At 40.0% G+C, this 18,055-nt stretch overlaps 1 protein-coding gene and 2 non-coding genes across 11 annotated transcripts in view; all 3 read right to left on the bottom strand.

Moving 5' to 3' along the window:
- ORC5 (origin recognition complex subunit 5) overlaps positions 1–16,515 on the bottom strand; it is a 70,970-nt gene extending 54,455 nt beyond the window's left edge. The window contains exons 1-9 of one of the 9 annotated variants that reach the window (XM_068669838.1): positions 16,407–16,515; positions 16,186–16,286; positions 15,871–15,997; positions 14,149–14,332; positions 12,675–12,767; positions 7,770–7,967; positions 3,931–4,005; positions 2,728–2,839; positions 2,237–2,367 (exon numbers count right to left, since the gene is read on the bottom strand). In XM_068669838.1, coding sequence (XP_068525939.1) covers positions 2,237–2,367; positions 2,728–2,839; positions 3,931–4,005; positions 7,770–7,967; positions 12,675–12,767; positions 14,149–14,259 — 720 coding nt within the window. In that variant the 5' untranslated portion in view covers positions 14,260–14,332; positions 15,871–15,997; positions 16,186–16,286; positions 16,407–16,515. Of the gene's footprint in view, positions 1–2,236; positions 2,368–2,727; positions 2,840–3,930; positions 4,006–7,769; positions 7,968–12,674; positions 12,768–14,148; positions 14,333–15,587; positions 15,772–15,870; positions 15,998–16,169; positions 16,383–16,406 lie in introns of those variants that run through there. The other 8 variants (XM_068669840.1, XM_068669841.1, XM_068669844.1 and 5 more) reach the window with 8 other exon arrangements.
- On the bottom strand, positions 527–597 carry TRNAG-CCC (transfer RNA glycine (anticodon CCC)). Its single transcript has one exon. It is a non-coding gene; the product is annotated as a tRNA-Gly (tRNA).
- Positions 5,911–5,992, bottom strand: TRNAL-AAG (transfer RNA leucine (anticodon AAG)). The gene has a single exon. It is a non-coding gene; the product is annotated as a tRNA-Leu (tRNA).
- Positions 16,516–18,055: the final 1,540 nt, after the last annotated feature.

Genomic DNA, 18,055 nt, shown 5'->3' with positions numbered 1-18,055 from the left:
ACTGACTAGAGGGAAACGATCACCCTTCTCGATCCACTGCCAATACTGAGCAGGAACATGGGGTTGTTCCTTCTCAGGTGCGAGACTCTGCGCTTCTCCTTGCTGAACTTTGTGAGGTTCCTGGCAGTCCATTTCTCCAGCCTACCCAGGTCCCTCTGCAGCACAACCCTCTGGTGAAATCAGCCAGTCCTCCCAATTCTGTGTCATCTGCAAACTTGCTGATGGTAACCTCTGCCCCATCATCTTGACCATTAATGAAGATGTAAGACAGGGCTGGACCCTGTACTGACTCCTGGGTGCCTCTAGATTTTGCACCACCTATTCCCACTCTTTAAGCCCGAGTCACTCTGCCGGTTTTTGATCCACCTCACTGTCTGCTCATCCAGGCAATACATCCCACAGCTTGTCAATGAGGGTCTCATGGGGGACAGTATGAAAGGCCTTACTGAAGCCTGGGAAAACAGTATGACAATTGGACTTCCCCTTGGTGAATCCATGCTGCTACTCCTGAGGAGAAAAAGCTTCCTGCGCCGCCCGGGAATTGAACCCGGGTCGCAAGAATGGGAGTCTTGCATGATACCACTACACCAGCGGCGCTGCTGCTGGCCCTGCCAGAGCCGTGTCTGTGCTCAAAGAAACACAAACAGAAGCTAATCTCACCTAATTATAAAGCCTTTGTACTTGATACATAAGTTCAGCTGAAGTTTAGACACGTTTCCTGTTGGAAATGCAGGCAGAACGTTCGGATCATCTCATTGGCACAACTCATTCATTGGTCATAAAACCGTACGGTTGGCAGTGGTTAAAAATTTCATCACATTCTCCCCACAAGAAAAATCTCATTGGACTTATATAATTACATTATAAGTGCATAATTATATAAGTACTTTGTTTTATATAATTATATAAGTATGTTGTATTTATATTTATTTAAACAATCACCTGAGCTAATACCTGGCATTGCTATTCAACTTTTCCTATGCAAACGTCAGCAAAGTGTGTGTTTAATTTTTTTAACTGTTTGCTGTCACTTTCTTCAATTGATATCTGCCTAAAACTCCTTTCACCAAGTATCTTCAATGCAATTTTGTTCCCTCAGTCATTGTTTTGCAAAAACATTTGACTTACCAATTTTTAATTCCAAGAGAACAGTCATCAAAATATTCCTGCTAATCCTAACTTCTCTAGACCTTTATTCAAATTAATATGCTAAATTTCTCTAAAATTGTGTAACAGCTCTGGCTTGTTGCTGCTCTGACTCAGCAGCTTGGGTACCTTGAAATCCTCTGTAGGAAGCAAATCAAGGGGAAATTTTATGCTACTAAATAATAAATTGTTTCAAATTTCAAGTTAAATTTCCCATAATGTTGAAGTATAAAGAATGTTGGGTGAGATGTTATGTTTAATAAACATAAGAAACCATAAAGCTTGTGGTTGGACATGTAATGGGTATCTAAAACCATTTACTTGAAGTTATTCCTTCACATATTGAAAGCAGCTGTCTGCTGTTCTACTGAATACACTGAATAGTCCAGGAAACAAATGCAAGCGTCTATTAGGTGTTACAGAAGTCCATAAAAGCAAGCAGATGGCAGTGTGCAAAGTACAAATCCACATAATGATGTATAAAAGGAATCTGAAGAGTAAAAAAAAAAAAGAAAAAGTACAGCGAGGGCTACTGTTGCTTGAAAGAGTAAAATCGTAACTATTACTAAACAGAGTCTAACTACTAACAGAGTCTGTAATGGAGCTGCTCTTCAAAAACTGCTGAGGTCGCAACAATTGCTTCTGCTACACTTACAGTAGCCATAAAGAGTTTTATCAGATTTATCCTCTTATCCCAATAGGTGAAAATATTTATTCTAGTCCTCTCAGTCTCTGATATTGTGGAATGGCTTGAGTAAAAAAAGGAAAAAAAAAGGAAAAAAAGAAAAAAAAAAAACACAAAACGACAACAAAAAAACCCACACACCAAGAGAATTTCCAAGCTGAGTGAATCATATACAGACTGATATCCCCTTAGTGCAGCTTTTGTTGCCTCCCTGACTGGAACACTATGTAGCTCAGGAAACCCTTTACAGCCACCAGAACAATTGCAACCTTTGTCATGGATCTTCAGAAAAACTGAATTTTGAGCTAACACATTTTCTCTTTGTCCATATTCAACAATAAATCTAGACTTTTCATAGCTTATCTGGAAAACCAACAAAAAAAAATTAAAAGGATCTCATCTCACCAGATGCTGAAGTTCTTTCAGGTCCCTACAGACCATGTAGAAGACACCAAGCAGAATATTGATATATGCAGCATAGAAATCCGCAGAATATTCAGGGGGATGATTCTGACACAAGATCTTCTGCAGGTGTCCTGTTTAAACATAAGTAAGTTTTGCTTATCTAAAACTAACTTAATAAACTGAACACATTTGACAAGCGGAAAAATAATTTTCATTAAGAAAACAATTACAAAAAAAAAATCACACTGATGCAAAGAACTAGAAAGTATAAATGGAACCAAAATGTTATTTTTAGATGTTTTGGCAAGAGAAGAAAGATGAGTGTTTTAGACTTTGTGTGAATACAGATTTCTACATCCCAGCACCTATTACTTATTTCAGATTCTGTAAAAGGCATCATGGTAAACATGGCAAAAAACACATTTGCATGTTTTCTTTTTTAAATAATGTATTACTCAATCTCCAGAAAGCAAATTAAAGAATTAGATTACCTATGCTGTAATCAGGAAAATACAAGGTGAATGGCTCGAAGCATCCAGTATTGGGACGGAACAGTTCCCATACTATTTCACTGAGCAAGACAACTGTCACATTTCTGGCAGTCTACAAGGAGGAAAATAAAAAGTATAACAGATGAGCAGAAGGAAACATCAGATGTTATAACACCAGTGAGAAAAATGACTACTGGGCTCCTCCTCAAAAAAATCACCAGTGAAATTTCTCGTCTCCCAAACATGAAACTAAGCAATGCAGTAGATTTCCCCCTACGACGTTCATTCCTCTGCAACATCAGCTGCACACAGTGTTACAGCACCTCAGAATCCAGAATTTAAACCACTGGAACCTCAGCATAGACGAAAGCTGACAAACTTATTTGTATACTATTTCTGAACTTGAGGGGACTGCTTTAGCATATTTAAGTCTCAGACAGACGTTACTGCTTCAAGGGCAGCAAACTCCACAACACGGACACAACAGACAAAAAGAGACAGGAAAATGCGTCTGCTGCCAGGATTAAGAGCACAGCTGTGAATCAGTCTTCATTCACTAAATAGTGATATCAGTGTCACCATGAAATTACTGACTACCACACACAAGTCCTGAGGTACAAAAAGTAATTTCCTCTATTTAGTTGTTCAGACATTTCAAAGTGCCACCATCTTCTGGTTTTGTTTTCCGTGTATTTTCAGAGAACAAACCATTTTTAATTCTTCCAAGGCATAAGCCTACACACTTCAGAAGTGAGAGAGGACAAGACAGTGTTTAACTCCAAAGCAGGAACATACTGTGGTGGAACTACAGCAGAAGTGTAGAAAAATTTCACATTCTTCTTGAAAATATTCTAGAAAAGACAGATGCGTATCTGACCATCAGCCTCAAAAAAAAAAAAAATCTATAAATGATCAGATGTGCTAAAAGAAGATATTAGTAAAAAGAACTAAAGAAGTATTTTAAAGAAAAGGAGGAATGTAAGAAAAACACATCAACATTTAATTTCTGTGTTTGTCTGTTTTTGTTTTTTCTGGTTTTGACCGCTGCCAGTTGCTTACTTTCCAGAAAAATAATAATTAAAAAAAGCAACTTCTCATCTAAAGAATTACCTTTCATGGTAAGTGAGCCTGGACAGATATCTCATATTCAGTTACCTTCAGTGTGCAGGAAACACACGCTATTTTTTTTCCTCAGATACTTACCAATTCTTGAAGCCTAAGAAATGCTGGCAAGACATTTGCTTCCATTTCCCTCAGCTGCTCTGCTCGATCCAGTACCTTTTAACAAAATAATGATATAGATAATGTTAACTAGCATTCTTATGTGGACCTGAAACAAATTCGTAGCTGCTGTAGACACATCTCACAGATAGCTCTCAGAATAGGAAACTATCTTTGCAGCAAGATAACTTAAATAAGCAACTTCAGAGAGATTATTGCTTCTGAGGTACTTCCTAAAAGTCGAAGCAGCTCTGATATCCAAAACCAAAAGAATACAATCCTCAGAAAAGCTAAATTCTTATGTCCTATGGCAGTAAGGATTAAAAGTAAATACATCAGTCAAGAATCTTAATGAGAAAACTGTAATATCATTTACAACCACTGAAACCTAAATTTGGTCCAAAATTATTATTCTATTAAAAGTTATTACTGTAACACTAAATCAACTTGCCTACAGTAGGAAAGCTGTCTTTTCCCCTCTATGAAATTATGTCTCAGAAATACAAGGCACAACTTAATATCTTCAAACAATTAGCTACCACCTGGAATTCACACAACTGAATTTTGAGAGAAATATTTCTTGCCATAGTTTGCAGCCCCGAAGTTTACAGAATTTATTGTATTTTATGCAAGCTTTGTGTAGTATTAACGGATCTGTTACATACATCTAGCTTACACAAGGAATACCAAACTGAACATTTAAGCCTACAGGAAAAAATCTGGAGCACAGAAACATAAATGTCAAACCTTTGACCAAACAAAAACAAACAAGCAAACCAAAAAAAAAATCATTATTCCCAGTACACTTAGAATCTTGACAGGAATGAAAAAAGTAAGAGAAACATTTCTTTGTATTTCATTGTATTTTATTTACTGCTTACAATATAAATCTAAATTTTGAACTTCATCACTTTTTTTGAATTACTGCTGTTGAAAGACAAAGTATAGGTCCCTAGAAAATTATATGCCTATCCTCTTACCACACCAAAATATTAAGACATCTATCATTTCTGTTCTTCACAGTAAGAAAAATAACTTTGTGGACAACCAAGGAAAATATTATGAAAAGGATATTTCAAAAGCATACTAAACAGAAAAAAAGAAAGTATTATCTCTGAGATAACAGTTCAAGTGTCTTGGTATTTACTTAAAACTGCATAAAACATGTAGTTTTATATTGACATTTGTGTTTGGTTCATGTAACAGTCACCTTCAGATAGAATCACAGAATTATTCAGGTTTGGAAAGCCCTCCCAGATCACCTGGTCCAACCACCCCCTGCCACCAATGCCACCACTAACCCATGTCCCCAAGCACCACGTCCAACCTCTCCTTGAACACCCCCAGGGACGGTGACTCCACCACCTCCCTGGGCAACCCGTCCCAGTGCCTGACTGCTCCTTCTGAGCAGAAATGGCTCCTCATTGCCAGCCTGAACCTCCCCTGGCACAACTCGAGGCCATTCCCTCTGGTCCTGTCACCAGTTCCCTGTGAGAAGAGGCCGACCCCCAGCTCCCCACACCTTCCTTTCAGGTAGCTGTAGAGAGCAGTGAGGTCTGCCCTGAGCCTCCAGTTCTCTAGACACAGTTCTCCAGACCCAGTGCCCTCAGCCGCTCCTCACAGGACTTGTGCTCCAGGCCCTTCACCAGCTTTGCAGCCCTTCTCTGGGGACACGTTCCAGGGCCTTGATGCCCTTCTTGTAGCAAGGGGCCCAAAGCTGAACACAGCACTCCAGGTGCAGCCTCACCAGAGCAGTCACCTCCTTGTTCATGCCAACCACACTATTCCTGATCTTGCCCACACTGCCTGCTCATATTCAGGCAAGCATTACTCAGCACCCCCAGAGCCTTTTCCTCTGCACAGCTCTGAGCCCATGATGACTTGACGGAGCCTAATTTCCCCAGGTGGTTCCATAGATGCTGCAGGACTGCATTCAAGATGACTGTTCCCTAAAATGTCTGCTGGCAGCGGTGGGATTCGAACCCACGCCCCCGAAGAGACTGGAGCCTTAATCCAGCGCCTTAGACCGCTCGGCCACGCTACCACCCTGAGCCTGGCTCCCTCCGCTCCGCACCTTCCCTGCAGGTGTTTATGGACACTGAGGAGACCCCGCAGCCTCCTCTGCTGCAGGCTGAGCAGCCCCAGCCCCCTCAGCTTCCCTCACAGGAGAGGTGCTCCAGTCCCTTTATCATCTTCTGTTTTATGCTACTGACCAGGTTTACCCTGAATTGTTTGAAAATTGTGTCTACATATTTTTATTAACAAAATACTGATTATAAAGATCTGGTAACATGCACTTGCTGTACACCAGGCTTTAGGGTCTTAACTTAAGTAGATTTTACTTTTAAGTGGGAAAGAAAGTTGAGTTTGTATTTACAGCATATAAAATATACATGACACTGGATTGTGCAATGTGTCAAGTGGTTCAAAGGAACAGCCTACACACAGACCTATAAATCTGCACCCACCTTATTATTTCGTTTTACCTTAATATGATGCTTAACCTATTTTTGTTTTAAAAGTACCTTGTACAACTGACTGCTAAGTAACATTAAAAATAGCAGCTTCTTACTTCTGTGAAGTGCTAAATATTGTAGATGTACAAATGAATAAAAGTTTTATCTGCTCCAATTTTTCGGGTAGGTAGAATGAATAAATTCATTTTTTGCAACTAATCACAAGCATTCAGCACCCATGCTCGGGTTAGGAGAAACATTTAGAATCCTTCGCTTGAGAGTAAACATTTATCTTCATTTACTCTGAATTAATTTGGCCGAGATATTACATTATTTAGTAACAAAATGAAACAGAATTAGTTTTGCCAGTTTATGTTACCAGCATGCTGGTCTTCCATCAGTCTCAATTTAAAGCACTTTAACATAAATCCAGATGACACAGGTTAATATACATGAATCGATTTCTTCCATTCCTGTCTGTTCCCATGCAGAACAGAACTGAAATACTAATTTAATACTTAATTATTCTGATTCAGCAACTATCTACCTGATACAATTGAACCTTTCAAGATATTGAATGCTTTGCTTTCTACAACCATCTCTCAAGAACTTTCTAAGTGACGCTCATTTTAATACAACACTTGAAGCATTCTTTACTGATGGAGAACAGTTTTCTTAATTCAAATATTCACTTAAAAAGTTTAAAAAATAAATGTTATTATATAACGTATTTTGTGAAATTTCCTTCTACTCAAATTTCCTTCTACTCATTTTAGTGCTAAATTTTGTTCTCATGGAATTGTTGAAGGATGCTAATACCACTTTTGTGGCTGTATATTAAATTGAATTATCTGTGAATAGCTTATTATATTTTGAAAGTATCAGTTCATTTTTTTTTTCCACTTTTCAAAGAGTAAATTTTACTAACTTCACGAGCTGTAGGCAACTATGAGATAGTACTGTTTTCCCTAAATATAGCTACTAAGTTAAAGAACCTCATACTAGGTATTTTTAATGGAAATATAAACATATATAGACAGGCCTTATTAAATGTTTATTTAAATATAAGGTCTGTTTAAATATGCTTATTACAAACTGAAATTAACTATATAGTATAATTTATGGTCATTACTAGTTATACACGGTTTGCGTATAAAAAAACTAAATCCAGGAAGAATACAGACCCTCATCTGGCTCATCTAGAGCCAGCAAACCAACTGAAAAAAAATCTACAGTATCAACAGATTCTCAGCAAAAACCACAAAGGAATTCTGTGAAAACTGATCTAATACATACAAATGATTGACAGTTAGTCACACCCTCACAACTGAAATGAAACCTGCACACTAAAATTAAATTACTTACAATGTAGAACGTTTCATCTTGAAGATCTTGACTCACGATGGCTTGCTTAAACAGACGGACGAAGTCATTGAAAGTATCACAAGGCACATGAGCAGCCTCTTTTGTTTCAGAAGAACGGTTTTGCAACTGGATGAGAATTTCTTCTAAGAGAAGCCGTGAAGTAAAGTGTTCCACACAGTTCACAAACACATGAGGAAGCTGAAGAGAACAGAAGATACACAATTTTACTGCTATACTGTATTTATACTGAAAAAGCACTATAAATACTAGAAAATCAACTTTTCCTTCCAGATGAGACACTGAAAGGAACCAGACCCTGCCAACAGAATAGAGAGCATAAACCAAAACCCTGCCAAACAAGAATGATTACTTATATATCTAGTCAAAATATTACATATCACAAAGTGAAGAGAACTGACAAGTCCTCTTATGAAACATGTAGTTTATCTTCTAATTGTGTTTAAAAAATTCTCTTTTGAGAGCAATACACGGAAAGAAAGCCAAATAGCATTTTGATCAAAGAAAAGCTGAACTACCATAACACATTACAATCTCATAAAATAATCAATTACAAATTACAGTGTCTGGATAACATGAATTTCTCAAACATATTACAAAGAAAATGATCTAGGAGCACGCAGTTCAAAATCGCTCTGTAAGTTTTTGGCATTCATTCCATATAAATGACCCCAAGATGAAGTGTAAGCATCTATATCAGGCACGTGATCAGCCTGCTAGTGCAGAACATTTTCAGAAAACCATATCTTTTCAGAGCAAAGAGCACGTGAAAATACAGAGTATGACATACATTTCACAAAATGTACTTGTAAGCACCAATTCAGTAATATTGAAAACTTACAGTCATTCGTCTAGAAACAGAAGATGCTAAGGACTGCAAAACAGCACAGCCCTACAGAAAATGATTTGGGGGGTTTGGTCAATGGCAAGCTGAACATAAGCCAGCAGTGTGCCCTGGGAGCCAGGAGGGCCGACAGTACCCTGGAGTGTATCAGGCACACTGTTGCTAGGTGGTCAAGGGAAGGGATTGTCCCACTCTGTGCCACACTGGTACAGCCTCACCTTAAGTACTATGTGCAGGTTTGAGTGCCAGAGTATAAGACATAAAACTATTAGAGAGTGTCCAAAGAAGAGCTACAAAGATGGTGAAGGGTCTAGAGGAGATGACATGAGGATGGCTGAGGTCCCTGGGTTTGCTCAGCCCAGAGCAGAGCAGGCTGAGGGGAGGCCTCATGGCGGCCTGCAGCTCCCTCACGAGGGGAGCGGAGGGGCAGGCGCTGAGCTCTGCTCTCTGGGGACAGCGACAGGACCCGAGGGAACGGCATGGAGCTGGGTCAGGGGAGGGTCAGGCTGGGGGTGAGGGAAAGGTTCTGCACCCAGAGGGTGGTCGGGCACTGGGACAGGCTCCCCAGGGCAGTGGGCACAGCACCGAGCTGCTGGAGTTCAAGCAGTGTTTGGACAGCGCTCTCAGACACAGGGTTTGATTTTGGGGTGGTTCTGCGTGGAGCCATGATCCTTGCGGGCCCCTTCCAAGTCCAATATTCTGTGATTCTAACAGTAGTAGCATTCAAGCCTATATAAGGAAAACTGGCAATGTTCTAGCAACAAATGTTTAGAAAATAGATAATTTTACAGTTTCATACTCTTCAGTAAAGCATATGCTGTTTTTACACTGAACATTAAAACCTCTGGGAAGCATTAGTCACTGATATATATACGCGTTATTTGCAAAATTAAACTCCTAGCACGGGTGTGTATGAAGACTATTTTTATATTACATATATATATATATATGTGTATATATATATATATGTGTATATATATATATATGTATGTATATATATATAAGCACTTTGTTCCAGACTTTCTGCTTAAAGTACAATATATGGTATATGATTCAACAGATGTGGGAAAGTAAGAGTATGTTCTGGCAAGCCACTCAAACGACATATAAATAGCATTCTTACAATTTCTATCACTATTAAAAGAAAGGGGCTATGTCACTACAATCACTTACTCAAAATGCTGCACCTCCATAGCAGAAGGAAAGCCTTCAGCACCAGAAAAGCCTTCACCAGATACTTATACTTGGCAACAAGTTCTGTAGAATGAGTTGCTGCTTAAATCCTACTCCTTCCAGTACCTAGCTGCCTCTGGTTACGTTGCAACTGGCTGACACAGCATTAGAAACTACACAAAAGAAGATCATGGCCATTGTCTCCCACTTTTCTGTGTAGAAAAATTCTCTACAGAGTTTTTGATGACAGAGGTGAGATCACTGTGTTTTGCAGACAAAAACAAAAATAAAAACAGCCCTGCAGGTCTGTGATGTGTATATACTCCAAACAAGCCTATCTGTTCTCATGACTATGAGAACAGATAAGAAATTTATGAACTCAGATACGGTTTGGACATGAGGTCACTGGATTTAAATCCCTGAAGAACTTGACTGATAAAAGCATAGGTGCTAACAGGATTAGGAAATTTCTGTGATAACACCCTTCAACATGGGAGGACTTTGAAACTTGTTTTAGGAAAGATTAGAAGAACGAGTAAAGCTACATATACACACATGCTAAAAGAAAAAGAAAGGTCACAGAAGTGGCAAGGACCGAGTACTTCTAATTCTGACAGCACTGACCAGATAGGGACTGAAGTGGACTTAAGGCCATACCTCTCTACATGATTCAAGACAAGTATTTTTGTGAGAAGCACACATTCAGCCACAATGACCTACTGCTACCTAGTTCAGATCCTCAGAGCTAACAGTGCATACAATGCTTAAAGAACAGGTTTATCTGCCTACGGACCTTGGAACTGAAATAAGTCCATTCCTGACAAAGTTATTCTGGTTAGTAACACACAGGAACTGTATGAGAAAGTTATGTTTTTGCAATAGAAGGTGTTTTTGCAGTGTAAAATCCCACTAGCCTTGCATATTCAAAACTGATTGTGCAGGCATGACAGTGGCCTAGCAGTGGGGAGTACAGTAAGAAGATAAGGGGAAGGTCCCACTGTCCCAAAATAAGGAGGAGAGCTAAGAAAAACAGGACGTGCAGTACGAAATCAGTAAAAACAGAAGTCACAGGCCCTCTAGTCACAAGAGAAGGAGGGAAAATGTATTTTATACATCATAACAAATATACTGTTTGGATTTTGGACACACTTAAGCCAAAGGTCTTAAGTCCCAGACCATTTAAGCACACTACTAATACAGTAAAAAAACATAACTATGAAATGGGTACATCCACACAAAAAAGGAGAAAAATAAGTCTATAGGATAGACAAAAAATTAATGTTAAAAAGTTAAATTCAAAGTTCATAGATTTAATACAAAAATTTAGATGTTCTTTTTAAATTTCTTAGTTTGAAAACTGTGCATATATTTATTTTCTGTGATCATCTGTATGACATGAACTGACTTACAATCAAGATGATTTTACTTTTACTGAAAGCAGGAATCTTTGATGTTTATTTTGTTTCACATTTATATTCTCCTTATCCCAAAAAAATCCTTGATTCCAATTAATTGATATAATTCACTTGTTGCTAACCATCTAGCCACAACGCTATCTACAAATATTTGTTCAAGGCATTCAATAGCTCAAAATTTTTGAAAAAAATCTAAATAACTGATTTTATTACATTACAAACAGCAAGTGGCATACTGTTTAAATGGGATTTTTAACATATGGTGCGCATCAAGCTGTGTTTGGATGATCTAGAAAAAAAATGAAAATTTCATGTTTTCAAACAGGCTCTGAAAATATAATAAAAATGGTTTTCAGTACATTTTTTCCATTTAGAACTGATTCATTATGCAAAAGAATAACGAATTATTGTTTGAACCAAAACAACTCATCCTATGCAACACCGCTTCAAGATCTTAGATCTTGAGTGTTAAACCTTCTTCAAAATAAGAAAAAGATTTTCCTGTGTCTACAAGTGCACTGACTGGAACCAACTGAACATGTTACAATGAATACAACGTTCTCCTTGAATCTGCAGAAGTATCAGAACAAGTGGCAGTAGCCTTGTATCCAGACAGTGATTTTCATCATTTCACTGACTCACTTATTTGTGGGTGGTTTTGTTTGTTTTTAATTTTTCAGCAAACACATTGCCTGCACGTTTGCTTAGAATGCTTTCAATGACTTCACTAAATTCAAGCTTTTAGGATTATATGTAAGGAGATTATATACACCCAACTGAATATAATTGAAATTAGTTTGTTAATAAAATAAATACATAAATAAAATTCCACTTTGGTAAACTCTCCTCGCTGTCACTCATCTTCTCTCACAACTGCTCCTGAATTTGGCCCCTATCATTTTAAGCTAGGAACAAGCTAAGTGTGTTAAGATTCCCTTTACTCTGTATAGATCTTTGCAACACATGTTAAAGATCACTGGGACATTTGTATCACCAAAATTCCGTTTGTGAAACTTTCATAGTCTTTTTTTTTCCCCACATCCAAATAAAATTATTTTAAAGGAGAATTACAGGAGAAAAAGGTACACTACGGGTGACTTTCAGATCGAACTGAAACAATCGTAAAAGTACTCGCTTATCATTGGAGGCTAAGTCCCTTTCAGTGAGCTGAACAAAGTTGGGCTGCTTTTTTCATTTTCATTTTTTTCCTGAGAAAAGTTATGATGGTATATATTATATCTTATCACGTACTATTTCATATTATCCTAAGCGTACCAGTGAGCAAAAAGTATGATGTGTTCACTACACACTAATTAGAGGAAAAGGATCAAAAAGGCAGAAATGGCTGAGGAAAGAAACTGTCCTGGCAAAGCAGAAACTAGCCTGAGGGAATATATTTTTATCACCCCTCCATTAAACAGTTCTAAATTCAGTATTGATTGCAAACAAACTTACCTGTAATGTGTTTAGAAGAGTTTGCATCACGTAGGTCTTTCCACTGGATGTATGTCCGTAGATAAAGATGGATGGAAAACTCAACTGCTGACGCTAGGTGGGAGGAAGGAGGAAGGGAACAACAACAAAAAAATCAGTAAAGTTATTGCTGTTTCAATACTTCTTCTATTTTGTTCAACAGATAGAGGATTTATCAATGAATTTTTCCTCCAAAAGAAAAATACCTTTAAAGTCGAGACATTAAATATAAAACACGCCAAATAAGATGAAACACAAAATTTGATCACATCAATACTGTGACCATTGAAATGTTGGGAAAATAAGACCAAAGAATTGAGTGAAGCTCAATGAAGTTTCAATGAAACACATGAAGCTACCAGTGAAACTGCTACAACGTGAGGAGAGTTTTTCATTAAAAAAAATAATAAAAAAAAAAATTAAAGTCTCAATAAATAACAAAAACAGTTGGCTCTTAATTCAAATTAGTTATCTAACAGTCCAAATCCTGGCAAGGGCAAATTGGTAAATTTTTCAATGTTCTAACTTCTACAAATGCTACAAAGATGCTTTTCTTTTCATCAGTACTACACAGAAAAGAATTAAATGGGCTGAGGAGATGGTAAAGAAGTTTGCTTTTCCCTCATGAAGAAATATTTGATATAATATCACTATTTAATTAATGGTACCGATGCAGTGCATTCCATATTTTTTTCTACAATACAAGGACATTAACCTATTATTTTTTTTATTTCGTTCTGAACAAGCATTTATTCTTGTGCTGTCGTTTTTAAGAATCTTGTATACCAACTTAAAAACGGAAAACAAAAATAAATTTGACAAACATTATTTATGAGTAACAATGATAATCAATTATCCCAAGATGAATGCATTCTTGTGCAAGATATGAGGATAACCTGACCTGCATATTTAAGAAGAATTTAAGAATTTTTTTTAGAAGGCTTGTTGCCACTACACTTGTAATAAATACAGCATTTAAGTTTTACATACTTATTATCTATAATTAAAGGTAGAAGCAGATACTAATTTCCATTTTGTTAAAGGAATGTAAATTAAATCAACTGCTTTTAAGTTTGCAGATAAAAACCTCTGTTACTTTTCTACCACAGCTTTGCCAACCAGCAGCAGAATCAGTGAACAACCCAGTGATTTCAAAACCTTACAGCCTGCAACAGAACTACCAACTACATCAATTTCAGGTACCTAGAGCTTAGACGCACAGGTAATAGACTTACAGGTAAAAAACAAACAGAAATTCTACAGTGACACTGAAAAAAAAAAAAAAAAGTACCCAGAACTTATTAGAATCTATCTTCCAAACACTGATGTTAAAGATGGGTAACAAAAAAATAAATAAAAAAAATGACATCACAAAAGCTTCCACAACTTCTACTGCTCCCTCTGAGATAGTAAAACATATTTGTTCTACTCAAACATACAGTATAGAAAGCACTACCTCTCCAAATATGGACAGCAACATGGACACTTGGGATTCTCGACAAGGCACCAAACTTTCCAAGTGAAGCAGTGTAGCTGCCGGATACGCCGAATGTTCAAGATTAGGCATTTTGATGTTCCTGCAGTTAGCCACCTAAACATGCACGTCCCTCTTGAGGTGTGGAGACCAGAAATCAAGCAATCTGGAAAACAAAGATTTTAATTATCATCTTTTGTTGTATACATAAAGAAGCAGCAGCAAGAATTGATGTAAAATCTAAAGAGACTTTCTAGCTTGGGATAATGGCATTATTAAGCTAAAGACCACAGCAAAATAGGTTTTTACTACATTAAGGCATTACACAGATGTTTTCACACCAGGCAGAATTCAAAAACCAAAATAAACAGAGAAAGGTATATAGTGTATCTGCAAATGAATATGCCAAAGAATAGTCACAGTTCAGTCGACTGGAGAAACATGTATTTTGGTCTACTTTCATATACATTTAGAAGTAGCAAGGGAATAACATGGGGAAAGCAGATTAGTCACAGATCCTCACCTCCCTGGACAACCAATAAATTAGGATTTACATGTAGCAGCAAACAGGTGGGGCATAAGGAAAGATGAGGAAGACAAAATAATAGTTCTCTGGATGTTAATACAACGGCATAAAAACCCAAGCTTAAAGCAGCAGAGTCATACGAAGAAAATCCAGCTGATGATAAAGTCCAGAAATACTGCTGAAAAAAATAGTAGGAGCCCAATTACCAGACCAGTCAGGTAAAACTGCAACATTAAATTACAGTAAAATTTTAGACTAGGACTATTCACAAAAGACTAAAGGTTCATCATAGACTGGTTTGGGTTGGAAGGGACATTAAGGATCATCTAGTTCCACCCCCTGCCATGGGCAGGGACACCTCCCATCAGCCCAGGCTGCCCAAAGCCCCATCCAGCCTGGCCTTGGTCACCTCCAGGGATGGGGCAGCCACAGCTTCTCTGGGCAGCCTGTGCCAGGGCCTCACCCTGGTTTGATTGCCCACTCACTGGAAAGGCTGGATTTTAGTTACAAAACACAGAGAAACACCTCAGTTAAAGATAAAACTTTGTGTCAACTTTCTAAAATTGAGGTAAAGATGGTACATTTATTGTAGTGAGAGAACCAAAATAACCTCAAAAGCTGGAATCTGACTTGTCAAACCTAACACAGCCAAAAAGTAAATTTGTAAGTTTTGGTAGTGCAATAGATACCTCATCAGCAGACAAGTGTATCTGTAAGTTATCAAGACAGTAAATAAAGCACTCCACAGTATTTACAAATATGCTTTGCTGGGCATAAATACAATGCCACATGATAAATTATTAGGCTAGCAGAATGAGATTAGAGACATTGTGGCAAACAGTATCTATTCAAGTTATCTTTAAAAACATAATGAAAATTTTTAAGAAATGGATACCTTACAGCTTCTCTCTGTAAATTAACTACAAATAATTATCAAGGAAGGAAGGAAAACAGCCAGACAGCCTCCAAAACGGGACAAGCAAAGTCAGAAAGTTTCAGGAACAGTTGAAAGGCTCACGTGGATTTCAGGACAGCTCTCTTCTCCCCTGGCTGCGCTCTCTAGGGCTTGGCACAGTTCCCTGAGCACACGTAAAGCCACGTTAGGTGTCTCAGCCCCTCTATCCTGCTGCCTAACTGTAGTCCAGAGAAGCAGGGATCTCCTGCTAACCGCACTGTACCTGCCTGCCCCGTGAAGATGTTTCGCAGCCAGGCTAACCTCCACCAAACGCATTTAAGCTGCTGAATGACAAACTCAGATCACCACTGACTGCATGCGGGTGTCTTGTTCTCCAGCAAGATACCGTCCTAGAAAAAGGGTGTTAAGGGCGATATTTTCAAGAAACAATTACTTTTGGTTAATAAACGGCCTAGCAGCAGCCCAGGGTGGAATCAGGGTGCTCCTGAGCAGGGCTGGGAGGCAGTTAGGAGGTAATTACGGGGCTGTGTGGAGGCCGGACTCGGAGCAGCCCCTACTTACTCCCCCGGCAGCGCACCTCGGGCACAAGCCAGGCGCCGCGGCTGGATCCGCCGCCTCAGGAGGACGCCCCTCAGCTCCCCGCCGCTGGACCACCGACACCCGGCACGGCTCCCGGCGCTTTATCGCGGAAAAAAGGAGAAAGCCGTGAGGAGACTCACAGCGCCCGGCTTCCCCTCAGGCTCCGCGCTCCCCCTGAGGGGACACCGCCGGGCTCAGGGGGGCTCAGGAGCCCCTCACCTCACGCCGCTTCCTCACAGCCCGGCCACAGCCCCCCCCTCCTCAGCCCGCCCCCCCGGCCGCCAGCTCCCGCCGTCGCCTGCCGCCCATGCGCACAGCGCCGCCGGCGCATGCGCAGTAGCGGAGTGAGGCTGGCTGCCCTCAGCGCGGGACTGGCAGAGGGGGAAAGGGCGGGAAGGAGCAGAGATGGGGCTGGGGAGTGAAGGGTGAGGGAAGGCAGGGCTGTGTCTGTGTGGGGTGTGAGGGGCTGCTTCCTGAATTGTATTCGCCTCTCTTTCTGGCAAACAAGTCGCTGTTAGCACAGAATCACGGAATTGTCTAGGTTGGAAGAGATCTCAAGATCATCGAGTCCAACCTCTGACCTAACACTAACCAGTCCTCCACTAAACCATATCCCTAAGCTCTACATCTAAACGTCTTTTAAAGACCTCCAGGAATGGTGACTCCACCACTTCCCTGGGTAGCCCATTCCAATGCCTAACAACCCTCTCAGTAAAGAAGTTCTTCTTAATATCCAACCTAAAACTCCCCTGGTGCAACTTTAGCCCATTCCCCCTCGTCCTGTCACCAGGCACGTGGGAGAATAGACCAACTCCCACCTCTCCACAGCCTCCTTTAAGGTACTTATAAAGAGGGATAAGGTCGCCCCTGAGCCTCCTTTTCTCCAGGCTGAACAAACCCAGTCCCAGCTTTGGGCTCTGTTGTGTGATGGGACTGTGGCTGTCACAGCTGGGCTTTTTGTGGCAGCCTTTCCCTCACAGGTGGGGAATAACTGTTGCCAACAAAGAGCCTAAAAAAACAAGCATGAGGTTATGTGTGTAACTTATGAATGTTTAAGCACAGCTTAAAGGAGGGGTTGGCTAGAAAGCTGCCAGTTGAAACGGGAACTGGGGGTATTGGTGGACTTTTGGGTGAATATGAGCCGGCAGTGTGTGCTCAGGTGGCCAAGAAGGGCAATGGTATCCTGGCTTGTATCAAGAATAGTGTGGGTAGCAGGAGTGGGGAGGTGATCGTCCCCCTGTACTCTGCTCTGGTGAGGCCACACCTGCAGTACTGCTGGAGTTCAGCTCTGGGGACCCCAGCACAAAAAGGATGTGGACATATTAGAATGAGCCCAGAGGAGGGTCATGAGGATGTTCAGAGGGCTGGAGCACCTCCCCTACAAAGACAGGCTGAGGGAGTCGGGATTGTTCAGCTTGGAGAAGAGAAGGCACAGGGAGACCTTAGAGTGGCCTTCCAGTGCCTAAAGGGGGCCTACAGGAAAGCTGGAGAGGGACTCCTTGTCAGAGGGTGTAGGGATAGGACAAGGAGTGAGTAAGGGCTTTAAACTAAAAGAGGATACATTTAGATTAGATATTAGGAAGAAATTCTTTACTGTGAGGGTGGCGAGGCCCTGGCACAGGCTGCCCAGAGAAGCTGTGGATGCCCCATCCCTGGAGGTGCTCAAGGCCAGGCTGGATGGGGCTTTGGGCAACCTGGTGTGGTGGGAGATGTCCCTGCCCATGGCAGGGGGTGGAACTGGGTGGTCTTTAAGGTCCCTTCCAACCCAAACTGTTATGTGATTCTGAGCTTTGGGGTCATTTCCAATGTCACTTTGCAAGCAGAGTTCACTAAATAAATTAATAAATAAATAAATAATAAAAAAAGGT

This window comes from Anas acuta, chromosome 1 (genome assembly GCF_963932015.1).
Source record: "Anas acuta chromosome 1, bAnaAcu1.1, whole genome shotgun sequence".
Lineage (NCBI taxonomy): Eukaryota > Metazoa > Chordata > Aves > Anseriformes > Anatidae > Anas > Anas acuta.
Note: the sequence above shows the minus strand (reverse complement) of the source record. Positions and strands in the feature narration are given on the sequence as shown.